General features: G+C 45.5%; 1 protein-coding gene across 1 annotated transcript; it reads left to right on the forward strand.

Annotated features, from left to right (window-relative positions):
• The first annotated feature begins 9 nt into the window (after positions 1-9).
• Positions 10-17,949, forward strand: SDHAF2 (succinate dehydrogenase complex assembly factor 2). Its single transcript, XM_010384931.2, has 4 exons — positions 10-156; positions 8,599-8,822; positions 8,980-9,089; positions 17,132-17,949. The coding sequence occupies exons 1-4, from the start codon at positions 121-123 to the stop codon at positions 17,260-17,262; spliced, it is 501 nt and encodes a 166-aa protein (XP_010383233.1). The 5' UTR covers positions 10-120; the 3' UTR covers positions 17,263-17,949.
• Positions 17,950-27,880: the final 9,931 nt, after the last annotated feature.

A 27,880-nucleotide genomic window follows, 5' to 3' on the forward strand; every position in this document is an offset into this window, starting at 1 on the left:
GGCATACGCAAGGACGCACCTTCCGTCTCAGGTCCTCCGTGGCTGCCGTAGTCGGCTGGCCGTGCGGCTAGGAGTTCCCGGAAGTGCCCGGGCAGCCGGTTTCCGGTGCAAGTGGGGAAAATGGCGGTGTCCACAGTGTTCTCGATTTCATCGCAGGTGAGGAGAGAGAACGTTCTAGCGTCCGGGGCGGGCGGCAGCGCGGATTACGCTGTGTCTTCTTCTGTGGTCTCTATCTTGGGGAGCGTTCGTCTGCCTGATAGCCTAGGGCAAGGGCAGGCCCAGGGAGAGGCCGATTCTGCAGCTCAGGAAATAAAGGTCGCTTCCATTCTTTGGTGAGCCTACTGTGTGCCAGTCTGAAAATAACTGCTTAAACGATAAGTCATCTTCCAAGACTCAATTCATCTCTCACCTGCGTCCCAGGCGGGGTTAGCCCAACTTCCTCTGGGCGCCCCTTCTCCCCGTTCTTTAGTCTTTAATGCCTTTCGTGGTCACATAGTATCTTGAGCTCTTTGTTTTGTTTATAACGGACATATAATAATTGTACGTGTTTATGGGGGTACAGTATAATGTTTTAATACTTGTGTACATTGTGTAATCAAATCAGCGTAGTTAGCATGTCCATCACCGCAAATCTTTATCATTTCTTTGTGTTGATAAGTTTTCAAGATCTTTTTCTAGCCATCTTGACATACACAGTACAGTGTTATTAGCTGTAGTCACTCTAATATGTAATAGAGCACTGGAACTTATTATTCTTTTTTCCTATCCTGCTGTTACAAAATAACTAACTTTGCCTCTATCTTCCCCTCCTACCCCCATCCCTATCTTTATTCTTTTTTTTTTTCCTATAGACCCAGGGACTTGATCTTTATTCTGTTTTGATGTAGGCGTTTACACTATAAACTTCCTTCTTAGTACTGCTTTTGTCGCATCTCATAATTTTGTATATGTTGGGTTGTAGTTTGTCTCAGGATGTTTCCTTTTTATTTGTTTTTTGTTGTTTTCCTTCTTCTTCTTTTTTTTTTTTTTGTAGAGACAGGGTCTCACTATGTTGCTCAGGCTGGTCTCAAACTCCTGGCCTCAAGTGATCCTCCCGCCTCAGCTTTCCAAAAAGTGCTGGGATTACTGGCGTGAGCCACCGTTCCCGGCGTGTCTCAAGATATTTTCTAATTTTCCTTTTGATGTCTTCTTTGACTCATTGATTATTCAAGAGTGTGTTGTTTAAGTTCCACATATTTGTGAATTTTCCAGCTTTTCTTTTGCTGTTGATTTCCAGGTTTTAATAAAATGTCTCTTGTACAGCATATAGTTGAATCTTTTTTTAGAAATTCATTCAACCATTTCATGTCTTTTGATTGGGGAGTTTATTTTATTTTATTATTATTATTATTAATTTTTTTGAGACAGAGTCTCGCTCTGTTGCGCAGGTTGGAGTGCAGTGGCGTGATCTCAGCTCACTGCAAGCTCTGCCTCCCGGATTCATGCTATTCTCCTGCCTCAGCCTCCCGAGTAGCTGGGACTACAGGCGCCTGCCACCATGCCCAGCTAATTTTTTGTATTTTTAGTAGAGACTGGGTTTCACCGTGTTAGCCGGGATGGTTTCAATCTCCTGACCTCGTGATCCGCCCACCTTGGCCTCACAAAGTGCTGGGATTATAGGCGTGAGCCTCCGCGCCTGGCCTGAAGTTCGAGACCAGCCTGGGCAACATGGCAAAACCCCTTCTCTACTAAAAAAATTTACAGGTGTGGTAGTGCACACCTGTAGTCCCAGCTACTTGAGAGGCAGAGGTGGGAGTGAGTCTGAGAAGTCAAGGCTGCAATGAGCTATGATTTTGCAACTGCACTCCAGCCCGGGCATTAGGAGTGAGACCTTTTCTCAAAAAATAAATAAAATAAAATAGGGAAGTACAATTATCCCTTTGTATCCATGGGATGACTGTTGTAGGACCCTCTGTGGATATCAAAATCTGCAGATGCTCAGTCTCATATAAAATGGCATAGTAGTTGCATATAATCTACACATATCCTTTCTTTTTTTTTCTTTCCTTTTTTTTTTTTTTTAATTATACTTTAAGTTCTAGGGTACATGTGCACAACGTGCAGGTTTGTTACATATGTATACGTGTGCCATGTTGGTGTGGTGCACCCATTAACTCATCATTTACATTAGGTATGTCTCCCCCACCCCACACATCCTTTCATATGCTCTAAATTATTTCTAGATTACTTATAATACCGAAAACAATGTCAAGACTATGTAAATACTTGTTATACTATATCTCAGTTGTTTTTTAATTGTTGTATTATTTGTTATTTCTTTTGAATATTTTTGATCCACGGTTGAGTGTGCAGTTGGTTGAGTGTGCAGTTGGTTGAATTTGCAGGTGTGGAACCCACAGATGTGGAGGGTCAACCGTGCTTGCTGTTGCCATTTTGTAAACTGTTCTCTGTCTTACAACTTTTTTGCTCCTCTTTTCCACTCTTGTCATCCTTTATATTTCATTGACTTTTTTTTCTTTTTGTAGTCATATAGTTTGAGAAATGAATTTCTCATTTCCTTGTATGTCTTACACAGGTATTTCTTTGTGATTACCATGTGGCTTATGTAAAACAAAACAATCTGTTTTGATTGATAACTTAATTTCCATTGCATACAAAAACTCTGCTGTTTTATGACCCCTTTTATGTTATTGGTGTCACAAATTACATCTTTTAATATTGTCTCCATTAACAAATTTTTATAGTTATTTTTATACTTTTGTCTTTAATTTCTATACCAAAATAAAAAGTGATTTACATACCATAGTTACAGTATTATAGTATTCTGTACTTTATATATATATATATATATTTTTTTTTTTTTTTTTTTGAGGTGGAGTCTTGCTCTGTTGCCAGGCTGGAGTGCAGTGGCGCGATGTTGGCTCACTGCAACCTCCACCTCCTGGGTTCCAGCGATTCTCCTGCCTCAGCCTCCCAGGTAGCTGGGAGTGTAGGTGCGTGCCGCCAGGCCCAGCTAATTTTTGTATTTTTAGTAGAGACTTGATTTCACCATGTTGGCCAGGATGGTCTCTATCTCTTGAAACTCGTGATCCTCCTGCCTCAGCCTCCCAAAGTGCTGGGAGTATAGGTGTGAGCCACCACATCCAGCCCTGTATTTGTCTATATATTTACCATTACCAGTGAGCTTTATGTTTTCTTTCTTTTTTTTCTTTTTTTTTTTTTTTTGAGACAGAGTCTCGCCTTGTCACCCAGGCTGGAGTGCAGTGGCGTGATCTCAGCCCACTGCAACCTCTGTTTCCTGGGTTCAAGCAGTTCTCCTGCCTTAGCCTCCTGAGTAGCTGGGATTACAGTCGTGTGCCACCACACCCGGCTAATTTTCATATTTTTAGTAGCGACGAAGTTTCGGCATGTTGGCCAAGCTGGTCTCTAACGCCTGACCTCGTGATCCGCCTGCCTTGACCTGCCAAAGTGCTGGGATTATAGGCCGTGATTTTCTTTTGTTGTCTAGTGTCTTTCCTTTTCTGCTTGGAGGACTTCTTTTAGCATTTCTTGTGAGGCAGGTCTAGTGGTGATGAACTCTCTAGCTTTTATCTGGTGAAGTCTTTATTTCTCCAACGTTTTTAAAGGACAGCTTTGCCAGATATAGTATATTGGGTTGGCAATTCTTTTCTTTCAGCGTCTTGAATTATATTATCCCACTCCTAGCCAGCAAGGTTTCTGTTGAGAAATCTGACAGTCTTTTGGAGGCCTTCTCATATGTGATAAGTTGCTTTTTCTCTTGCTGCTTCCAAAATTTGTCTTTGACTTTTGACAGTTTGTTTTTGGAAAGATAACTGTCTTTAACTGACAGCATATAAAACATGAGCCAGAGAAGCATAAAAGTATTTTTTATAAATTTTTTTTTAATGTCTTGGAAACCTTTATTCTTAGAGTTTTGGGGATTTTGTTGTTGTTGTTGTTGCTCTATCCAGGCTGCATTTTGTTGTTCTTATTGTTGTTGTTTGAAATGGAGTCTCGTTCTGTTGCCCAAACTGGAGTACAGTGGCCCAATCTCAGCTCATTGCAACCTATGCCTCCCGGGTTCAAGTGATTCTTCTGTCTCAGCCTCCTGAGTAGCTGGGACTACAGGACACCATGCCTGGCTAATGTTTGTATATTAGTAGAGATTGGGTTTCACTCTGTTGGCCAGGCTGGTCTTGAACTCCTGACCTCAAGTGATCTGCCCACCTCAGTCTCCCAAAGTGCTGGGATTACAGGCCTGAGCCACTGCGCCCAGCTATTTTTTATAATTAGAGAGCTATTCCTGCCTGCAAAGACAAATATATTCCAATAGAAATTTCCAGCGATAATTTCTTTAACACAACTCGTAACAGTGTCACACAATTCCCTGGAACTATGTGACAACCATTATTGTTTCTTGTATGGAATGCTGCCTTGATACTAACAGAAAAAAAAGGGTGAAATTTGGCTAAAATAATAAGACATCCCAATTATTAGAATAATTTCCTTGTACTGATGATGATAGTCCTCCCCATCCGCATTCATTTCTGTAGAAATTACTCAACCATGTTATTTTAGTACAGAAAGCAGGAATCCCTGCCTTCAGTCTGCATCAGAATCTCTTAGAGGGCTGTTAAAAATTCATTCGTCAGGGCCCAGTCCTGGAGATTCTGATCCAGAATGTTTACGGTGGGGCTTGGGAATCTGAATTTTCATTGCATGCTGTATTAGTTTACTGGGGCTGCTATAACCTGTGTGGTTTGAAGAACAGAAATTAATTTTCTCATAGTCCTGGAGGCTAGAAGTCAAGAACAAGGTGTTGGCAGATTTGGTTTATTTTGAGGCCTCACTCTTTGGCTTGCACATGGCCACCTTTTCACTGTGTCCTCACCTTTCTCTGCATGTACATCCCTGGTGTCTCTTTTCTGACTTTAAAGAGATAGGGTCTTGCTTTGTTGCTCAGGTTGTAATTTAACTCTTGGGTTCAAGCAGTCCTCCCACCTCGGCCTCCCAGGTAGCTGGGACTACAGGCACAGGCACTGCACCCAGCTTTTTCTGACTTTTGACAGTTTGATTAAAATATGTCTCAGTGTGGACTTCCTTGGGTTTGTGCTAATTGAGATCTGTTGGACTTGAATCTGGATGTCTACTTCTTTCCCCAGCTTTGGGGGTTTTCAGCCATTATGTCTTTTTTTTGAGATGGAGTCTCACTCTGTCACCGAGGCTGGAGTGCGAAGGCACGTTCTCAGCTCACTGCAACCTCTGTCTCCTGGGTTCAAGCAGTCCTCCTGCCTCAGACTCCCTAGTAGCTGGGGTTACAGGCACACGCCACCATGCTTGGCTACTTTTTGTATTTTTAGTAGAGACGGGGTTTCGCCATGTTGGCCAGGCTGGTCTAGGACTCCTGATCTCAGGCGATGCGTTCACCTCAGCCTCCCAAAGTGCTGGGATTACAAGCATTAGCCACTGAGCCCAGCCAATTATGTCTTCTAATAAGCTTTCTGCCCCTGTCTTTCTCCTATAGGATTCTCATAATGTGTATATTGATCTCCTTGATGAAGTCCCTAAGGCTTTCTTCACTCTTTCTCATTCTTTTTTTTTTTTTTTTTTTAAGGAAAAACCCTGACTGATTTCAAATGACTAGTCTTTGAGTTTGCTGGCTCTGCTGCTTGATCAGATCTACTATTGATCTTCTCTAGTAAATTTTTGTATTTATTTATTTATTTTTTTTTTAGATAGAGTCTCACTGTGTCGCCCAGGCTGGAGTGCAGTGGCGCGATCTCGGCTCACTGCAAGCTCCGCCTCCCAGGTTCACGCCGTTCTCCTGCCTCAGCCTCCCTATCAGCTGGGACTATAGGCGCCCGCCACCACTCCCAGCTAATTTTTTGTATTTTTTATTAGAGATGGAGTTTCACCACATTAGCCAGGATTGTCTCCACCTCCTTACCTCGTGATCCACCTGCCTCGGCCTTTCAAAGTGCTGGGATTACAGGCGTCAGCTACTGCGCCTGGCCTAATTTTTAAACTTTTATATATTTTTATTTTTTAGAGACAGGGTCTCACTATATTGCCCGGGCTGGTTCTCAAACCCCTGAGCTCAAGTGATCCTCCAGCCTCAGCCTCCCAAAGTGCTACAATTATAGACGTGAGCCACCATGCCTGGCCTCCTCTAGTGAATTTTTCAATTCAGTTACTGTATTCTTCAGCTCCAAAATTTTTATTTGGTTATTTTTTAATGTTTTCTGTCTTTTCATTGGTATTCTCATTTTATTCAAGCATCACTTTCCAAAGCTCATTGAACATCTTTATTATGACTAGTTTGAATTCTTTATCAGGTGATTCATATAATTCTGTTTCTTTAAGGCTCGTTTCTGGAGATTTATGTCATTCCTTTCATTGGACCATGTTTCCCTCTTTATTCATGTACTTGGTAACTTGTACTGGTGATTTCTGCATTTGAAAAATCATCTGTCTCTCCTGGTCTTTGTACTGGTGATTGGCCTTCACCAGTCAGCATGGATAGAGATTCTGAGGGCCTCTCAATCCTTTCCTGAGGATGTGTCTTTTCTGGACTTGTGGATGTAAATTCCCAATGAGAAGAATTTGCTGGTTTCCTTTTGCAGGAGCTCGTAATTTCTTGCTCCCTCTAGTGTCTGCCTGTGATACTGCAGTTTCTCTGGAGCTGCTGCAAGTCTCCCAGCTGTCTTATTCGGTGGCCTCCAAACTTTTAGAGTATGCCATGTCCCATCAGTGCCCCAAGCTGGGCAAGACAGAAACCAGTCCCTCTGGTAGCTTCCCCAAAAGACAGACTGTTATGACTGGGTGTGGTGGCTCATGCCTGTAATCCCAGCACTTTGGGAGGCCCAGGTGGTGGATCACCTGAGGTCGGGAGTTCGAGACCAGCCTGACCAACATGGAGAAACCCTGTCTCTACTAAAAATACAAAATTAGCCGGGCGTGGTGGGGCATGCCTGTAATCCCAGCTACTCGGGATGCTGAGGCAGGAGAATCACTTGATCCTGGGAGGTGGAGGTTGCCGTGAGCTGAGATCACGCCATTGTACTCCAACCTGGGCAACAGGAACGAAACTCAATCTCAAAAAAAAAAGTCAGAATGTTAGATGCACACTCCACTCCCCCTAACCCTGGGAGAGGCCACCAGGCTGTATTGGCCTTTCTCTGTGGTTTCAGGGAACCTCTGGATCAGCAGCAAACCACCAGGCATTTAGAGTGTGCTAGATCCTTTCAAGTGCTTAGAGACAGAAACCAGTTCCCCAGGGAGCCCCTGAAAAGCTAGAATGTTGGATGCACACTGCACCTCTTTCCCTCCCTAGGGAGAAGCTGGGAGGTGGGAGTTTTCTCCTGCTTGTTCTGCACTGAGCCAAGGATGAGTGATGAGGGAGTGAGTGCTTGCCATTCTAAACTGTCACCTTTATTCTCCATGGTTCTTTGTTCTCCCTCAACCTGCCGCCCTTTTCCGTCAGTACTTGGATTCAAACAAAACAGAAACCTGATACCCCCAAAGGTCCGAACATTATACATACTTTGCAGTCTTCTCTTTCCATCTCAGGTAGAAGCTACGAGCTGGGGGTTATCTCATGATCATGCTTGGGCAGGGAGGGGAGAGACTGGCATATGAGTGCTACAAATTTTTCTGCTGGCTTTGATGCAACTGGTTTTGTGCTCACCTGGGGAGCAGGAGCCTCTTACTGGTTTCTGGATTTCTCCTAGGGAATTGGTTTGTTTGTTGCTGTTGGCTCAGTGTCTCCATCAGGGGAGGAGGATCTGGGGTTTCCTACTCCACCAACTTCACCTCTTGCTGAGGTCACCCCATCTTGACATCATGTCTTGATAGTTTATCCATTTCTGTGGATTGGGAGCCTGTGGGGGATGAGGGATCATGCTGTGTCTGTGTGCTCAGGATTTGACACAGGTGAGTGAGTAGAGTATAAACCATACTGTAAGAATTTTAAGGGAGTGCAAAGGAAGGAAAAATTATTTCTGCCAGCATAGTTTCTGGAAAGGAACTGGTTAAGGACACATTTGCAGTTAGGACTGCGTTTTAATTCTAATTGCAGTTACTATTTGGATGATTTGGGGTGAGTTACTGACCCTTCCTGAGCCTCTCTTTCCTTGGCTGTAAAGGGGGGACAATATCAACGTAATTTCTTTTCTTTTTCCGGGGGACAGGGTCTGTTGCCCAGGCTGGCATGCAGTAGTACGATCACAGCTCACTGCAGCTTTGACCTTCCCAGGCTCAGATGGTCTTCCCACTTCAGCCTCCTGAGTAGCTGGGACTATAGGCACCATGGTGGGACTACCCCACTTTGGCTAATTTTTGTATTTTTTGTAGAGACAGGGTCTCACGTCTCACTATGTTGCCCAGGCTGGTCTCGAACTCCTGAACTCAAGTAATCATGCTCGCGTCAACCTCCCGAAGTGCTGGGATTACAGGTGTGCGCCACTATGCCTGGCCAGCAGCATAATTTCCTCATGACTAAATGTGATTGAATGCATTCAGCACCTAGTAGGCATTAAGTAAATGATAGTGATGATAGTTGTCATTACTGTAAAGATGTTTTTGGTTTGTTCTTTTCAGATGCTTGCTCTGTCAAGGCACAGCCTGTTGTCTCCTTTGCTCAGCATGACATCATTCAGACGCTTCTACAGAGGTGACAGCCCAACAGATTCCCAAAAGGACATGATTGAAATCCCTTTGCCTCCATGGCAGGAGAGAACTGATGAATCCATAGAAACCAAAAGAGCCCGCCTGCTCTATGAGAGCAGAAAGAGGGGAATGTTGGAAAACTGCATTCTTCTTAGGTATGGGACTAGGAGTCTTTTTTTTTTTAAATCAGGCAGCCTCCTGAGCCAGAGTAGGTTCAGAGAGACTCCTGGGAGTAGGACTCTTGGTGTCACTTCTCTTTTATTAGACATAGCCGCCTCAACCTCTTTTTCTTTTTTTCTTTCTTGTTTTTAGCCTTTTTGCTAAAGAACACCTGCAGCACATGACAGAGAAGCAGCTGAACCTCTATGACCGCCTGATTAATGAGCCTAGTAATGACTGGGATATTTACTACTGGGCCACAGGTACTGGGCACGATAAGCAGCATAATGGGAAAATAGGACAGTTTAGGCTGATTTGAGTCTAGAATTGTATCCTAGATAATTTTTTTATTTCTTTCTTTCTTCTTTGGAGACTGAGTTTCACTCTTGTTGCCCAGGCTGGAGTGCAATGGCATAATCTCGGCTCACTGCAACCTCCACCTCCCAGGTTCAAGCGATTCTCCTGCCTCAGCCTCCTGAGTACCTGCGATTACAGGCATGTGCCACCACACCTGGGTAATTTTGTATTTTTAGTAGAGATGGGGTTTCTCTGTGTTGGTCAGGCTGGTCTCGAACTCCTGACCTCAGGTGATCCACCCGCCTTGGCCTCCCAAAGTGCTGGGATTACAGGCATGAGCCACTGTGCCTGGCCTATAATTTTTTTCTTTTATTCATGAAGTAGACACTCAACCCAAACACTGTTCAAATTTTTGTTAAGTGTATAAAATTTGTTTTATCAGTTGAGGTTCTTTATTTGCAAGACAAAGTAGAAACTTGTCTGTCTCACTTAAGCAAAAAAGAGTTTAGTGGAAGGGTATGTGAAGCTCACAGTGTCAAAGGTTGAAGAAGAACCATGCTGGGAATGGAGTGGAATCAGACAACTGAGTCTGCATAGCCAGAACTCCTCAATAGTTTCATTCTGGCCGGGCGCGGTGGCTCATGCCTCTAATCTGAGCACTTTGGGAGGCTGAGGCGGATGGATCACTTGAGGTTAGGAGCTTGAGACCAGCCTGGCCAACACAGGGAAATCTCATCTCTACAAAAATACAAAAAAATTAGCCGAGGAAGGTGGCGGGCACCTGCAAGCTCAGCTATTTGGGAGGCTGAGGCAAGAGAATCGTTTGAGCCTGGGAGACAGAGATTGCAGTGAGCTGAGATTGCACCACTGCACTCCATCCTGGGCAACAGAGTGAGACTATGTCTCAAAAAAAAAAGTTTCATTCAGACACTGCCTTTATGAGGAATGAATTCTAACTGTGTATAGTTAGGATTAACTTTGGCTATGAGTAAAAAAAAATCCAAAATAATAATGGCTTAAACCAGGTAGAACGGTCTTTCTCATGACAAAAGTCCAGAGGAAGGCACACTCCAGAGCTCATAGAGGGGTTTCAAAAAGTCATGGGTACAGGTCACCCCAACTTGCTGCTCTTTCATCCTAGCATGTATTGTCTACTTCTTGATGCAGGACAGCTGCTGGAGCTGTCCTGTTCACATTTCAGCCCGGAAAAAGTGTGTGGAAGTGCATACCCCTCCTTGGTAGATCCCGCTCAGGAAATTGTCCAGCATACTTCCACTTATTTGCCATTGGCCACAGCTTAGTTACTTGGCTACATCTAACCATAAGGAAAAATAATATAGTCTATTCCATCTGCCCAGCTATGTTGGAGATTCTGTTATCGATGAAAATTGCATATTAGGGGACGTGTCATTCATTTCTGCCACACTCTGCGACTGCTGTTTTTGTGTCTCAATATTTGTATCAGAAAGTAGCAGCCATTGTCTATGGGTTCCAGGTATGAAGAGTGATAAGACAGAGTCTGGAGCCTTATGCAATCACTGGAAAGCCAACAAAGTCCAAATATTTACTCTCCGACCCTTTACAGAACAAGTTTGCCCTGACTTAGCATAATGCATTTGCGATTCGTATCCTCGTTGTTGTTTGTATCAGTAGTTCATTCTTTTGTGTTGTTGAGTAATATTCCATTGTGTGAATGTACCACAGTCTGTTCATTTGTTGACCAGCTGAGGGACATTAGGATTGTTTCCAGCTTTAGGTGATTATGAATGAAGCCACTGTAAACATTTGCATACAGATTTTGTGAACATAGGTTTTAGTTTTTCTTGAGTGAATACTCAGGAGAAGGATTTGCTGGGTCGTGTGGTAAGTGTATATGTTTAACTTTATAATAAGGCCAGGTGTGGTAGCTCATGCCTGTAATCTCAGCATGAGATTACATGCTCCTTCTTTGGGAAGCTGAGGCAGGTGGATCACTTGAGGCCAGGAGTTTGAGACCAGCCTGGCCAGCATGACAATACCCCGTCTCTACTAAAAATGCAGAAGTTAGCTGCCTGTGGTGGTGCACCCAACTCCTCTGGACGCTGAAGCAAGAGAATCGCTTGAATCCAGGAGGTAGAGGTTGCAGTGAGCTGAGATCACGCCACTGCACTCCTGCCTGGGTAACAGAGCAAGACTCTCTCAAAAAAATAAATAGGGCTGGGTGCAGTGACTCATGCTTGTAATCACAGCACTTTGGGAGGTCAAGGCGGGTGGATCACCTGAGGTCAGGAGATCCTGACCATCCTGGCTAACACGGTGAAGCCCCGTCTCTACTAAAACTACAAAAAATTAGCTGGGTGTGGTGGCGGGTGCCTGTAGTCCCAGCTACTCAGGAGGCTGAGGTAGGAGAATCGCTTGAACCTGGGAGGCAGAGGTTGCAGTGAGCCAAGGTCAGGCCACTGCACTCCAGCCTGGGCAATAGAATGAGACTCTGTCTCAAAAATAAGTAAATAAATAAAACTTTTAATATGTTTTTTCTGTAATAGGTAAATATAGATAGTAAGCTTTTTCTGTAATAGGTAAATATAGATAGTAAATATAGAGAGTGAATATTTTAGGCTTTGCAGGCCATACAGCCTCTCATAACTATTCAAACCTCGACCTTTGTAGCATGAAAGCAGCCACAGACAACGGATAAACAAAAGAATATGATTGTGTTTCAATAAAACCTTATTGTGGACACTGAAATTTGAATTTCATACTGTTTTCACCGGTTATGAAATATACTTTTGATTTTTTTCCCCCAACCATTGAAAAATCATTCTTGGCTGGATGCAGTGGCTCACACCTGTAATTCCAGCACTTTGGGAGGCTGAGGCAAAGGATCTCTTGAGGCCAGGAGTTTGGGACCAGCCTGGGCAACATAGACCCCCTGTCTCCAAAAATAAAAGTAAATTAGCTGGGCTTGGTGGTGCACGCTGTATTCCTCGCTACTTGGGAGGATCACTTGAGCCCAGGAGTTCAGAGACTGCAGTGACCTATCATCACGCCACTGCATTTCAGCCTGGGCAAGAGTGAGATCCAATCTCTAAAACTCATTCTTAGCTCACAGGGCATAGTTTGCCAACTTCTGTGCTAAGCAAAAGAGGTCAGACTCAGCCAGGCGCGGTGGCTCATGCCATAATCTCAGCATTTTGGTAGGCTGAGGTGGGCAGATCATGAGGTCAGGAGATCGAGACTATCCTGGCCAACATGGTGAAACCCTCTCTCTACTAAAAATACTAGGTGTGGTGGTGGGTGCCTGTAATCCCAGCTACTTGGGAGGCTGGGACAGGAGAATCTCTTAAACCAGGGAGTCGGAGGTTGCAGTGAGCCGAGATCATGCCACTGTACTCCAGCCTGGGCGACAGAGCGAGACTCCATCTCAAAAAAAAAAAAAAAAAAAAAAGAGGTCAGACTCAAAGAGTACATACTCAGTACATAATTGGGCTCAAAGAATGTGATTCTGTTTACATGATAATCTGAAAAAGGCAAAACTTACAGGGACATATCAGTGATTGCCAAGGTGTTGGACCTGAAGGGAGGGGTTGGTGTTCCACATCTTTACCCACACTTTGTATTATCAGGGTTTTGTTTTTGTTTTTAGCCATTCCAAGAAGTATATATTGGTATATCACTATAGCTTTAATTGGCATGTCTGGAATGACTAATAATATTGAGGATCTTTTCATGGGCTTATCAGCCCTTTATGTGTATTTGGTGACGTGTCTCTTCAAATTTGTCCCCCACTCCCGCCTCCTCCCTTTTTTTTTTTCTAAGACAGGATCTCACTCTGTCACCCAGGCTGGAATGCAGTGGTGCAGTCATGGCTCAGTGCAGGCTCCACCTCCTGGGCGCAAGCGATCCTCCTACCTCACCTCCAGAATAGCTGGGACTATGGGCCTGCACCACCATGCCCAGCTAATTTTTGTTGTTACTGTATTTTTTGTGGAGATGAGGGTTTGCCATGTTGCCTAGACTGGTCTCAAACTCCTGAGCTCGAGTGATCCACCTGCCTTGGCCTCCCAAAGTGCTGGGATTACAGGTGTGAGCCCCTGCGCCTGGCCAGATTTTCCATTTTGGAAGATACTTTCACTGGATATAGAATTCGAAGGTCACAATGTTTTTTCTTCTATTAAATAGATGTACTTCTACCTCCAACTCTTAGTGTACAAGATCAGGTAGTCAAGAGTTCCACTGGGTTTGGGCTTTGGTTTTGCTCTAGTTACCTTCAGTGTGTCGCCAGCTTCACATTCCCTCTTGTGTTACCATGTGCTGTTTTCTCATTTCCATAGTTTGTGACGAGGTCTGCTGTATCTTTTGTTCCTTTGTGTGTATCTTCTTTTTCTGAATCTTTTCAATATTTTGTCTTTGGTTTCTAGCTGTTTCAATATTATATATGTAGGTATTTATTTGATATTTATATATATAGGTATTTATTTGATATTTATCGTGCTTTTGGGTTCTCTGGGCATTTTGGATCTGCGTTTTCATCTTTTATTATTGTTGAAAATTTCTCAGCTATTATCCCTTCAGATATTTCTTCTGCTTTGTTTTCTCCCTCTTTTCCTTCTAGGATTCTAGTTATACGTAGTTAAATGGTTTGATATTGTCCAACAGCTTTTGTGGGGGTGGTTTTGGTTTTTTGGTTTTTTGAGACAGTCTTGCTGTGTCACCCAGGCTGGAGTGCAGTGGCGTGATCTTGGCTCACTGCAACCTCTGCCTCCTGGGTCCAAGCGATTCTCGTGCCTCAGCCTCCTGAGCAACTGGGACTACAGGCACGTGCCACCATGCCTAGCTAATTTTTTTGTATTTTTAGTAGAGACAGGTTTCACCATGTTGGCCAGGCTGGTCTTGTACTCCTGGCCTCAAGTGATCCATCCACCTCAGCCCCTTAAAGTGTTGGGGTTACAGGCGTGAGCCACTGTGCTCAGTCTGTCCAACAGCTTTTGGGTTCTCTGTTTTGTGTTTTTTCACTCTTTTTTCTCTTTGTATATCAGTTTGGGTAATTTGTATTAGTTCATATCTCTTGACCTATCTTCCACTAATTCTTTCCTTGATGATGCCAAATCTCATGATGAGCCTGTTGAAATCATTCTGCATATCTGCTACTGTATTTATTTTTAGCATTTCCGTTTGACTTTTGGAGTTTCCAACTCTCTGCTAGAATTTCTCATCTGTTTATACATTTTGTCTGCTTTTTCCACAGGCGCCTTTAATATTAGTCATAGTCATTTTAAATTCCCTGTCTGATAGTTCTAATATCTGGGTCATCCCTCAATCTGCTTCTGTTGATTTCTTTGTCCCTTGATGGTGTGTTGTTTTTTTCTTCTTTCGTGTATGTGTCTTTAGTAATTTTCTATTGATTATTAGACATTGGGGTAAGACAGTAAAGACTTTCTCTTAAGAAACCCTATTCTACCTTCAGCTCTCAGCCTTCCTTGTATTTCTGTGTCTCAGAGGGAATCTCTGTCTATGTTCTTGTCTTCCCCCAGTGCAGCAGCCTTCCTGTTGCTTTCCACTTGATGCTTGGTTCAGGAGAGGAGAGGTTGGGATGGCACTCTCTGTTGTCCTGGTCTAGCCTTAGTCCCAGGTAGCCCATGTGGTCCTGGGTCTTGGAGCTGGGATTTCTCGGTGATAGTGCCTCTCCCATAGGGGTAGAGGAAGAGAGTCCAGACTGGGCTTTATGCTTTTTTTTTTTTTTTTTTTCCTGAGACGGGGTCTCGTTCTGTTGCCAAAGCTAGAGTGCAGTGGTGCAATCTTAGCTCACTGCAGCTTCAAGCTCGGCTCACGTAATCCTCCTGCTTCAGCTTCCCAAGTAGGTAGGACTAGAGGTGCATGCCACCACACCCAGCTGTTTTTGTTTGTTTGTTTTTGTAGAAATGGGGCCTCACTGTGTTGCTCAAGCTGGTCTCAAACTCCTGTCCTCAAGCAGGTCCGCCTTGGGCTCCCAAAGCACTGGGATGTGCATTTTTTTGGCTGCATTGGCTTTTCCCCTCCTCCTGGTCTTCGCCAATGAGGGAGCTTCTTTCTAGCCTCCTGCTTTCTACCCAGTCTTTGTCAAGAGCACACCTTTGTGAGAAGAACCTGTGAGTGGGTGCATATTCCATTTGTCTGGGGTTTTATTTTTATTTTTATTTATTTATTTTTTTGAGATGGAGTTTCACTCTTGTAGCCCAGCTAGAGTGCAGTGGCACAATCTTGGCTCACTGCAACCTCTGCCTCCTGGGTTCAAGCAGTTCTCCTGCCTCAGCCTCCCGAGTAGCTGGGATTACAGGCGCCTGCCACCACACCTGGCTAATTTTTGTATTTTCAGTAGAGACGGGTTTCACCATGTTGGCCAGTCTGGTCTCGAACTCCTGACCTCAGGTGATCTGCCCACCTCAGCCTCCCAAAGTGCTGGGATTACAGGTGTGAGCCACTGTGCCCAGCCTGTGTCTGTGGTTTTATACACTCATGCTAGCCCACACTTGGCTTTTAACAATTCATTGCAAATTTTAGTGGCACAGGCCTGCAGTCCCGGCTGCCCTGGAGGCTGAGGCAGCAGGATTGCTGGAGCCCAGGAGTTCTGGGCTGGAGTGCACTATACCGGTCAGGTGTCTGCTGTAATAAGCTTGACATCAATATGTTGACCTCTCAGAAGCAAGTGACCACCCGATTCCCTAAGGAGGGGTGAACCAGCCCACGCTGGAAATGGAACAGATCAGAATTCCTGTGCTGATCAGTAGTAGAACTGCACCTCTGACTATCTACTGCAGTCTACCCTGGGTAACATAAGGCTGACCCTGTCTGTGTTAATTTAAAAAAAAATTTTTTTAGCTGAATTTCTTTTACCCATTTGTATGATGTCCAGTGTCTCTTCTTCCTGTGCATGCCACAGGTGAGCAAGTACACGGCTCTCGTTTCTCCTTTGAACGGCCTCTTTTTCCTTAGGTTTCATCTGTTGGGTTACCCTGTGACCTCAGCTCTCTGATATCTTTGAGAAAAGTCATGATATTTGTAGTTTACGTGGCTTTTTTTGTTACAGTGAGTGTGATATTCTTGCCAACTTTCTACATTCTTGGAGGAAGCCAAAACCTCTTTGATCTGATTTTGATTGTCACATGAAAACAGAGCCCTCACTAGATGCCAGGCCCTGTGCCGAATAAGGGAGAATCTGACTTGGTTTTGAGGAATTCTCTCTCCTGGCATCATACCTAGAGTTGGTGGAAGGGTAATTCTGGAGCACATTTCCTCGGCTTCGGCAGTGGGAGGCTTTGCTTGTAATTGGCATCTTAAATAAGTGTCCCGAGGGTGTAGAGAAAGGTCAGAGGGAGCAGTGCACTGCCAGACCTGCTGCTGTAGACTGAGGCTGACCTTCTCATTCTTCTGACTCAGTACCTTTTTTGCCCGTTCACTGAAATCTGGTTCTTTAGGCTCATGACAGTTCTGTGTGCCTCTAATATCCTTCCAATAAATTCCTTTTTGTTTAAGTTTACTAGAGTTGTTGGTTTCTGTCTCTTAAAACTGAGGACCTCTAACTGATTGACAAAGGAGAAAGAGGTTTTGTTTCAAGAAATGTATACATTGCGAGGGAAAACACAATGTCTGGGGAACAATGGAATTGACAAATGCAAAGCAAAATAGTAGTCAAGATTGTGCGGGCCAGGGGTCAGCAAACTTGTTCATAAAGGACCAGATAGTAAATATTTTACTTGTAGTCATACGGTCTCTGTTGCAAGTACCCAATTCTGCTGTCGTAACACAAAAGCAGCATGGATAATATGTAAACCATTGGGAGCAGCTGTTCCAATAAAACGACTTGCAAATATAGGCTCCCACAGTTTGCCACCCCCTGGTATAGGCTAACATCGTGTATATTTAGAAGAAGGATGGAGACAGTCTATATATCCATCTGTGATTCTTGGCCAATGTTTCAAGTTTTAAGATTCTCATACCTGAGCATTGACTGATTATGGCATAATTTTTTCTGCCCACTCTTCTCTTGCAGAAGCTAAACCAGCCCCAGAAATATTTGAAAATGAAGTCATGGCCCTGCTGAGAGACTTTGCTAAAAACAAAAACAAAGAGCAGAGACTGCGTGCCCCAGATCTTGAATACCTCTTTGAAAAGCCACGTTGAGCTGTGCTGCACAGCCTGGCATAGGGGTTCAGTCTGCGGATGGTAACTACTTATGATGGACGTTAGCCTTGGCTTCCAGCTTCTCTTTAGATGCCCAGCTGCCCCACCCCAGACCATTGGTCCTGCCTCAAGTGATGGACACAACCCTTTCCCAGGACATACATGTAAATGTGCAATGTGACTCATTCTCATACTTTTTTGTTCAACTGTGAGCCTCAAAAGTGATTTGTCAGCAATGCTGGCATGCAGGCCTTGCCTGGCTGCTGTCCCTAGAGGCAAGTCTGCCACGAGAGGGCGCTGCAGGCGAAGCAATTGTGTTTGCTCATTGCCTCAGCCCAAGTGTACTCAAAGGAAAGAGGCAGCCAGCTGTGTGTGCGGTACAGAAAGCCACCCGCCCTCCCTGCAGCTCCCTGCCCTCAGTGGCCCAGGGCTTTGTTGAAGTGGAACTCCCCACTTCCAACCTGGTATGGCTCCTTCTGCGAAGGGAAGCTGATCCCAGCCTCCTGAGCCGAATCCTTCAAAGGCACAGCAGGCAGAATGAGGGCCACAGGCAGGAATGGCGTAGGCACGCTGCTTAAGAGTCAACATCTTCATCATTGGGCTTTCCTTAAAACATACACTTTGTAAGTTGAAAGAGAATTATTAAAGAATACTGAAAAAAGGAAATTTACAATTTCCCAGCCCTCACAATTAATTTTAATTTTGTCTATTTTCATATAACCCATAGTCATATGTTTATGGAGCTTTACAAGTTCACAATTACAGGTTTTATTTTCATGTAGCACTATAGAAAACTTTCCCCCTCATTCCTACAGTCTTCACAGTTATTTTAGTTGACTAAATAATAATACATAAGAAATAATATATTAGAATGAATTAGTTAGAAGTGTTTTTAAAAGCTCTGTGTGACTTCTGTGTTGCTAAGTGGTGCTCTCCCTGGAGGAGTTTTGCCCTCAGAGCTGTAATCTAGGCAGTAGAATCAGTCACCCAAACTGGACCAGGTACATCTAAAGATGTTGACCAGAAGAAGGTCGGCCAGATTTGATGAGCAGGTGGTGGGTGATTATAAGAGCCACACAAGGGGAAGACGCACGTACATGTTCCCAGCATTGTTGAGCTCCAGGGTTCCTACAGAGCCATCTCATGGTTCCTGCCTGCCCTTCAGTATCCCTGGCTCAGGAGGAAAGGAAAGAGATGTAGCCTTTACATAATCACAGTAAAGCCTCAGCACTCCTCCAGACTGGTGGTGGTATCAGTATTTTATACATAAGAAAGTGGGCTCAGAGAGAGGAAGTAATTTGTCCAAGGTCAGGTAGCTATTGAGTCGAAAAAGCAGAATTTAGTATAGCTCAGTCTGTCTCCAAAGCTCCTGAACTTTCTACTAGAACACACTGCTTTACTGCTGGAAATTTAATAGACGTCTCTGTTTGGAGAAGCTGTGGCAAGTAAACGTGACAGTTCTGAGACATGACTTCTGTGTTCCATGGTGGGTAGTAATCTGCCAGGTGCTTCGTCAAGTGAATAGATCTGAACTTGGCCACTCAGTGAGGCTCCTGTGAGGAAGCAGCGCAGTGCACTGGTTACACATTCAAATCCTGGCTCTGCTGCTTACCTGCTGGATACATGAATTGAACTGAGCCTCAGTTGCCTCTTCTATAAAATGGGGATGATAATGCTTCCTGTCTCAGCTAGTTGATGAGATGAAATGAAGCACACAAAGCTCTTACATGGTCACTTGCACAGTATGTACTCTGTAGATGTGAATGTCAGCATTTAGTCATAGCCTCAGTCTGAGACTTAAAACCTGTCCCTAACACACATTGCCTGGCATATCAGTGAGGTCACCATAGCTACATCCAGGGTGTCTCATCTGCAGGTTGGAAAACTGAGCCTATTAATAGAACCACAGAGTGTTTTACCTCCCAGTGAAGACTAGAGAGAAAACAGACCCTGGTGACGAGACCTTTGATGGAAAAATCTAGCACTCTCCCCTAAGCGAGGAATGGAAGTGAGACTCGCAGAAGCAGGGTAAGCGAGGGAGGAGACGTCTCCCTGGGAGCTTGCTGAAGACTCTGGCTATTCTCTCGGGCTGCATTTGAGGTACCCTGGGGAGAATGTTAAGCAGGCCCAGAGTTTATATATAGACATAGATCTGGACTGTACGAAGTGCACATGAATCGGGCGGTGACTTACCCATTTATCCTTTGCACGTTATGCAACAAACCCCAGTAGCCAAGGATGTAGTTGGAACTTTTCTCCCCCTTGGGTTTGATCCCTTCTTAGCCTGATTTTGTCTTATTTAACACAATGTTCAATTGCTGCCGCTTTCACCTGGGAATGGCATGCTTCTAGAGGAATTGTTTTCCTCCCAGGCTGCTGGATTGTGTCATCTTTGAAAGTGAAGGATCTTGCTAAGTTCAGCTGCTCAGTTGTCAGGCCCAGGGGTGCTATGTAAACAGTTTTTCCCTTCATTAGGCATTAAGTGAAACTAGGCCGGCCACAGTGCATTTTTTAAGAAATTAATAAACATATAGCAAGGGCCAGCAGCCCCCGAAGGATCCCTGATGAACAGAAGCTAGACTCATTCCTTTTACTTTGACATATCCATGCTTACTGACCTCATTCAGGGCCTGCGCGGGGCAGATGAGCGTCTGGCCCTGTCCTGACCGACTCAAGTGGTCTTGTGAGTCCTCCTGCACAGGCTCCCCGCGTGACACCTTAAATTGGGTCAGGAAAGGCTGTTCTCTTCCCATCGTTTCCTTTTAATCATCCTAAGTCTTAAAAATCCATAAGCCAAACACCTTGTGCTGGAGCTGTCTGTGCCTTAGATAGAGTATGTCTTTTGGGGGTCATTGTAGAAGCACCTCTTACCGGCACCTCTTACTGGCTTTGAGCATTATCTGGAGGTCATCTGGTATGTCTCTTCTGCTCCAGCCAGGGTGGCACCAGCACAGACCTGGTTCATGTTTTTTAAACATCACCGGGAAAAGATTCCGCTGGGATAGTTGAGGGCTCACATTTATCCTTCAGTCCATCTGTAGCTATTTGTGGCTAGACAAAGAGGAAGGTTTGATAAGCTAAACAGCCTTAAATGGCAAGCAGGTCTGTGAGATTTTTGAGCTGACAGCCCCACTTAATAGTATGTTCTGTAGTATCTGAGGACAGTGGACTCACCATCCCACAGCTGTCAAGTTGATGACACTGATCAGTACCCACTTAAGCTACCTCCTGACACCTCAGTTTCCCAGCGAGCCCTCTGGAAATGAGGAGTGGTGTTCCAATTTTCCTGTCAGGGAAGATGGCATTGGTGGGATAGGTGGCTTCAGGCCAGCAGTACTTTGTGTGACTTAAGAAACAAGTGTTGTTAGCAGTTTGTTAGAGGGGCGGTAGAAAGTTCACGCTATCCAGGACAACATCAGTCTTTAAAGGAAATGGGTAGATTTATCATCACCTATAGCTGCAAAAGAAGAGTTAAAGCCTTTTGTTGGATCCTGGATCTCAGACCCCAGATATTCTTTTTTTTTTTTTGAGACAGGGTCTCCCTGTCTCACTGTCGCCTAGGCTGGAGTGCAGTGGCAGGATCTCCCCTCACTGCAAGCTCCACCTCCTGGGTTCAAGCGATTCCGTGCCTCAGCCACCCGAATAGCTGGGATTACAGGTGCACGCCACCATGCCTGGCCAATTTTTGTGTTTTTAGTAGAGACGGAGTTTCGCCATGTTGTCCAGAGTGGTCTCGAGCTACAGGCCTCGTGATCTGCCTGCCTCGGCCTCCCAAAGTGCCAAATATTCCTTTCAAAGAGTAGAATGTTTCTTTAAGAAGGGGATTGTATAATCTGTCATGAGATTAGAGTATAAAAGGAAAAAAGTGGGGGAGGGTGGATATATCACTTTCTGTAACAACACATCACAGCATGGAACTTTCAGCAAGTGAGGATGTTAAGATGTACATTCTGTTTCCCAGTGGATTTCAGGTGATTTGGCTAATATTTAATAAAATGCTCTCCTCTGGTGATGCCCTGGAACACGTGTTCAGGGGAAATAGAGTAGTTAAGAGGAGCTGTTTAGGAATCAGGCCTAACCTAGAATCCTGGAGCTCCCATTGATCAGCTGGGTGGCCTCAGACACGTCATTTAACCTCTCCAAGCTTCTGTTTCTCATCTGTGAAAAGGAACCCGACCTCACAGTGTGGGTATAAGGACCGAGTAAAGTCCTGCCCCTGGAGAGCTTCGTACAGCCCCGTCCCCCAAGTAACACTTGGTAGTAGTAACTGCTAATGGTTAGGCTTGTTGTGTACCCAGCACTGCTGAGTGCTTTACATCATTTCATCCTATAATACCGTGAGATAGGTGCAATGATGATTCCCCTCTTAGAGATGAGGAAAGTGGCTCGGTGAGATGAAGTTGCTAGCTCAGAGTCACAGACAGGAAGCGGTGGGGCTAGGGTTTGAAGCCAGGCAGTGGGCCCCAGGGCCCTTGCACTTAGGGCCATGTGCTACCGTGCCTCAAAACATGAAAACCATCATCATCTCTCTTCTAACGACTTCTCATCCTGAATCTTGTCTTGGTCCATGGAAGACTGCTGGCGTGGACAACTTTGCACAGATTGGGCTACCCTCTCTTGGTTCCCTATCGGACTTGGGGACCATGACTCATAATGTCACAGCCTCAGCTGCTCCAGACTTAACCACCTGAGCCTTACAAGGAGGACACGTGCAGCCTAGTTCTCCAGGTGACAGTTTGGAGTTCAGAGACTTCCTGTGGATTTGGAGGGGGAGCCAGAGGGAAGGGCTCAAGTTCTGCCCTGTTTCAAGGGTTTTCTCCTTACCCTGAGCAGCAAAGATGAGCTCTGATGCTTTCTGGGCCTTCCCATCACTGGCTGTCCTTTCTATCCAAGTGGGAGGCTGCCTCTGAGAGTTGGATGTGCCTGTTAGGAAGCCCACATAGAACTCATTCCACGTCCCAAGAGGAGTTGCACAACCTCTATCGCACCCACTGGCTCCAGTGCCTTTGCTGACAAACTGGTGCTAGTTCCTCCCAAGGCCCAAGGTTCTGGGGCCAGGCCCTCTATGAGCAGGACCCTCACTCACCTGTTTCTCTGGGCTCCCATCTCTCAGCAGAGTCATGCAGCGGTGAGAAGGTTTTTATAGATGGTGTGTTAGATACTGAGCAGGACCCTCACTCACCTGTTTCTCTGGGCTCCCCTCTTTCAGCAGAGTCATGCAGTGGTGAGAAGGTATTTATAGATGGTGCGTTAGATACTATGTTTCCAGCAGAAGCAGAAACAGGTAGTTGTCTTGGTCCAAATAGGAAAAGTGATGCTTAGAAATCTAATTGGAGGCTGGGCACAGTGGCTCATGCCTGTAATCCCAGCATTTTGGGAGGCCAAGGAGGGTGGATCATCTGAGGTCAGGAGTTCAAGACCGGCCTGGCCAACATGGTGAAACCCCGTCTCTACTAAAAATAGAAAAAAATTTAGCCTGGCCTGGTGGCACGTGCCTGTAATCCCAGCTACTCAGGAGGTGGAGGCAGGAGAATCACTAGAACCCGGGAGGTGGAGATTGCAGTGAGCCGAGATGGCGCCATTGCACTGCAACCTGGACAACAAGTGAAACTGCATCTCAAAAAAAAAAAAAAAAAAGAAAAAAAGAAAAGCTAATTGGAAAGACACTGTCATGGTCTTCACTAAATGCTGAGGGTGGAGAAGAATGCATCTTGTCTGTCCTTGAGGAACTCACTGTTCTTTGTGCTTTATTTCATTGATTGCCAAGCAGAAGTTGTCTGCACTAGCACAATGTGCTATACCCAGTGCCAGACACGGAAGACGCGGAGATCAGTGAGATAGAGCTCGTGCCCCAGAGGTCCTCTGAAGAAGAGATAAGTGAATGGAAGCACGCAAGGATCTGTCTATGGGTCTTAGGTACTGACCCTGTGAGAGCAGACAGCAGGACATTTAGCCTTGTATGCCAGGTCTATCCTCACAGCACGGATGAGGACACCAGGCCACTGAGCTCTGAGACACCTACTTTAATACAGAAATAACTTCTTTTGTTCTGAATTCACCCTCAGCAATCAGTTACAATTGTCTGGTAGATTTCTTTTTTATAGAGACAGGGTCTCACTCTGCCACCCAGGCTGGAGTGCAGTGATGTGATCAACTCCTGGGCTCAAGGGATTCTCCTGTCTCAGCCTCCCGAGAAGTTAGGACTGCAGGCGCATGCCACCACACCCAGCTAATTTTTTAAAAAAAGTTTATTTTGAGCCTGGTGCAGTGGCTCACACCTGTAATCCCAGCATTTTGGGAGGCCAAGGCGGGCGGATCCCGAGGTCAGTAGTTCAAGACCAGCCTGGACAACATGGTGAAACCCCGTCTTTACTAAAGATACAAAAAATTAGCCGGGTATGGTGGCACGTGCCTGTAATCCCAGCTACTCAGGAGGCTGAGGTAGGAGAATCGCTTGAACCAGGGAGGTGGAGGTTGCAGTGAACCGAGATCACGCCATTGCACTCCAGCCTGGGCGGGAGACTCCATCTCAAAAAAAAAAATTATTTTGTAGAGACAGGGTCTCATGTTGTTGCCCAGGCTGGTCTTGAACTTCAAGCGATGCTCTCACCTCAGCCTCTCAAAGTACTGGGATTACAGGCATGAGCCACCAAGCCAGGTCTGTCTGGTAGATTCTTACCCTGTGTCCTTGCTGTTTGCCATGTAGCTTTTAGGGCTTTCTGCCCTGACGCTGGGGTCAACTCATTGCTTTGATCAATGAGATATCAATCATTGTGAAGCAAGCACAGCCTCAGAAAGCACTTCCCCTTTAGCTCTTGTACCCCTGCCACCACCTGAGAACCTGCCCCTGGTAGACTTCTGGAGGATGAGATGTATGTCCCAGTCACTCCAGTTGCCTCAGCCAAAGCCAGCTGACAGTTAAGTGAGCCCAGTGAAGACCAGAAGAATTACCCAGCTAAACCCAGTCCAAATTGTGAACCCGCAGATTTTTAAGCTAAGGAAATGCTTATTATTTTAAGTTACCAAGTTTTGGGGTCATTTGTTATGCAGCATTATTGTAGCAATTGGTAACAGATACAGATGGCAACAGAGCTTTCCATGTAGATTTGCTTTATATGGAGAAAAATCACTGACTGGCCAGCGTGAGTGAACATCCTGTCCACTGGATGGGTCGATCTCTCATTTGATTTTCTTTCTTTATTTTTTATTTTTATTTTTATTTTTGAGACGGAGTCTGTTCTATTTATTTCCCAGGCTGGAGTGCAATGGTGCCATCTTGGCTCACTGCAACCTCCACCTTATAGATTCAAGCAATTCTCTGGCCTCAGCCTCCTGAGTAGCTGGGATTACAGGCATGTGTAATCCCCACCCCAGCTAATTTTTGTATTTTTAATAGAGACGGGGTGTCACCATGTTGGCCAGGCTGGTCTCAAACTCCTGACCTCATGATCCACCTGCCTCGGCCTCCTAAAGTGCTGGGATTACAGGCGTGAGCCACCGCGCCTGGCCCTTGAATTTTTAAAAAGGCAGATGCCTAGTATAGATCAGACTCTAGTGAAGTTAGTATAGCAATCGCACATGAACACACGTGATTCCTATTGATCTGTTTGAACAGCAGCAATAACATTTACTGAGCACTTATTCCAGAGCAGACATTAGGCTAACACCATACATGGCTTGTCCTGCTGAATTCTGTAGCAGTCTGATGAAGTTGCTTGTATTGTCTTCCTTTTACCAATGAGGAATCAGGCCCAGAAAGACTGAGTTACTCACCTATGGTGACAATGGCTTAGCACTTGGGCAGAAGCAAACAAACTGATGTCAGACCCTTGGAAAGTTGGATATCTGTGTTATGCATTAGCAAAATGTTTGGTAAAACTTCTGCCTGCTGTAACTTGGGAGGGTATCCCATGTGCTTTCCAGGCTGACAGCCAAAGGCAACGTGGTTGGAAAGCAGAAAACTTGTCATCTCTCTTGGCTACTGTAGGCTGTATTTGTTGAGGATTTATAAGGAAGGGATGAGCTCAGGTGAGGATTACGTGGTGTTTGAGCAGTAATGAAAGGAAATAAAGTCCAGAAACCCAGGCTCTTTCAGGGTTGGAAAATCTGCTACACCCCAAATAGGAAGAGATGAGATATAAGACTCATCTGGGCAAGAAAAGCCCAGTAAAACTTTTCTCTTAGATGCAGTTACTCAGGACAAGGGGCAGGTTAAAGGTGGGCCTCCTATTTATTGTTCCAAATAGCCTCAAGCTGGCCATTGAGTAGAAAGGCCAGGCAGAAAGGATGAACAGGCATCCTTTCCTAGACCTAAGAGCTGGATCTAGGAAAAGACATGGCACGTGTGAGCTTGGCCACTGGCCCACAAAACTGACCAGAGCAAGTAGGTTAGACACTAACTGTGTAAAGAATTGTATCGCCAAGGAACCGGGAGCCAGCCCTTTGGACAGTTCCAGCTATAAAACAACTCTTGGGCCTCCAGTCATCCATGAGCAGGAGGGACGGTGCTCAGCCCCCAGGGAGGACAGGCTCTGCCACTCACATTTCAGCTGTAGCCAGAGAGGGTGATGGAAAAGGAGGAATGTCCCAGAGAGAAGAGCCAGGGCCCGTGTGGAGAGTGGATAAGGAGAGTGTCTCCCGGGGAGCAGCACCGGCATTTAATGAACGGGTCTCCCCTGAGTCCTGTCCCTGCTCCACCACTGTGTGGCACGGGGTGAGGGGGGCAACTTGCCTGTCTTTTTGGTCATGGCTCACTGGACTGAGCCACATTGGATGACAAGTGACTACTGCACATCACCAGAGACCCTGGGCTTTGAGCCAGATACAAGGACTAGATAGGACTTTGGGTCCCTCGGGAAGAGGGTGAGTGTGTTCCCTGAGTGAAAAGAAAAACTTGATGGTTTGGCAAACAGAAGGGTGGATTGTGGCAGAGATGATGGTGTCCACCCGCCACACCATTTGTTCTTCCTGAGCATATAGAAAGACCATTTCCTGTAGCATCCAGGAAATGCCCTGAGCATGTGGGAAATTAGAAGCAGACTCTCCGGGCCAGGTGCGGTGGCTAATACCTGTAATCCCAGCAGTTTGGGAGGCCGAGGCGGACAGATCACTTGAGGTCAGGAGTTCTAGACCAGCCCGGCCAATATGGTGAAACCCCGTCTCTACCAAAAATGTAAAAAATTAGCCAGGTGTGGTGGCGGGCGCCTGTAATCCCAGCTACTCGGGAGGCTGAGGCAAGAGAATTGCTTGAACCCAGGAGGCAGAGGTTGCAGTGAGCTGAGATGGTGCCACTGCACTCCAGCCTGGGCAACAAAGTGAGACTCTATTTCAAAAAAAAAAAAAAAAGAAGGAGCCTCCCCGATAACAAGGCTGGTGCTATGCAATTGGGTCCGGCCAATAGAGTGTAAGTGAAAGCAATGAAGCCACTTCCAGGCCTGGTCCTTGGAAACATCTTGAGTTGCAGCCTGCTATTACCCTGCTGCAGACATCTCGGAGACCACATGTCCAGACAATGTGGCACACGAAGGAGGAGGGGCACCTAAACTCTTGCAAACTACTTGTGAATGAGAAGTAAGCCTTCACCTGTGTTAAGTCAAGGGGGATTTCATGCTTTATTCATTTCCTCATCATTGTCTATTGGATCCTGACTAGCACCTCTTAGTGTAGCAGGTTCATAGGATATCGCTGGCACATCTTAGTGTATCAGACCTCATCTTGGCCAGGCCCTCAGTTTCTGTGGTCCAGCCTCTAAGATAGTCAGTCTTTCAACCTCACCGTTTCCGGAATTCCTCCTGACACAGGACCTTTGCACATGCTGTATGTCTTTGGCCAGTCTGCTCTTCCCTGCTCCACAATGACTGGGTCAAACCTCTCACCCATTCCTCAAACCTGTGACTTTTCCTTCTCTCCATTCTCCGATGACCTCACTGACTTCCATCAGAGGACATTGAAGCCTTCAGAGAGGAACTCCCTTACCTTCCCACATCTGCACACCCATTCTCCTGTGACACAGGGACTTTGGGTTCTGGCTTTACCTTGTTCCGCACCGTCACTAGCAGCCTGCCTCTTGTATGCTCATCTGTCCCACTGGGCTCAGTCCTACTCCCAAGCCCCGGCTTCTTTGTCAAATCCAAAGAAAGGCAGATCAGATGAAGGCAGATCAGATGGCCATACCTGAAAGAAAGAATTTGTTTCTTTCTTTCTTTTTTTTTTGAGACAGAGTCTCACTTTGTCACCCAGGTTGGAGTGCAGTGGTGCAATCTCAGCTCACTGCAACCTCCGCCTCCTGGGTTCAAGCGATTCTCCTGCCCTAGCCTCCCGAATAGCTGGGACTACAGGCGTGTGCCGCCACACCCAACTAATTTTTTATTTTTAGTAGAGACAGGGTTTCACCATGTTGGCCAGGCTGGTCTCAAACTCCCGACCTCAAGTAATCCGCCCGCCTTGGCCTTCCGAAGTGCTGGGATTACAGACGTGAGCCACCGCGCTTGGCTGACTCTTCTTTTCCTTTCCTCCCCTTCGTAATCCAGCTTCTCCAAGGGGTTGACTATACTTGTCTCCACTTTCTTAAAATCTCACTCATTCTTTATCTTAATCTATCCATGTTTCCACCTCATTA

This window comes from Rhinopithecus roxellana, chromosome 15, assembly GCF_007565055.1.
Source record: "Rhinopithecus roxellana isolate Shanxi Qingling chromosome 15, ASM756505v1, whole genome shotgun sequence".
Taxonomy (NCBI): Eukaryota; Metazoa; Chordata; class Mammalia; order Primates; family Cercopithecidae; genus Rhinopithecus; species Rhinopithecus roxellana.

Bases quoted from the DNA above. Each gene is read 5' to 3' on its own strand.
- SDHAF2 (XM_010384931.2), top strand. From the start codon at position 121: ATGGCGGTGTCCACAGTGTTCTCGATTTCATCGCAG. The intron at 8,823-8,979 runs GTATGGGACTAG...TCTTGTTTTTAG, and splicing joins GAAAACTGCATTCTTCTTAG to CCTTTTTGCTAAAGAACACC. The intron at 9,090-17,131 runs GTACTGGGCACG...CTTCTCTTGCAG, and splicing joins TATTTACTACTGGGCCACAG to AAGCTAAACCAGCCCCAGAA.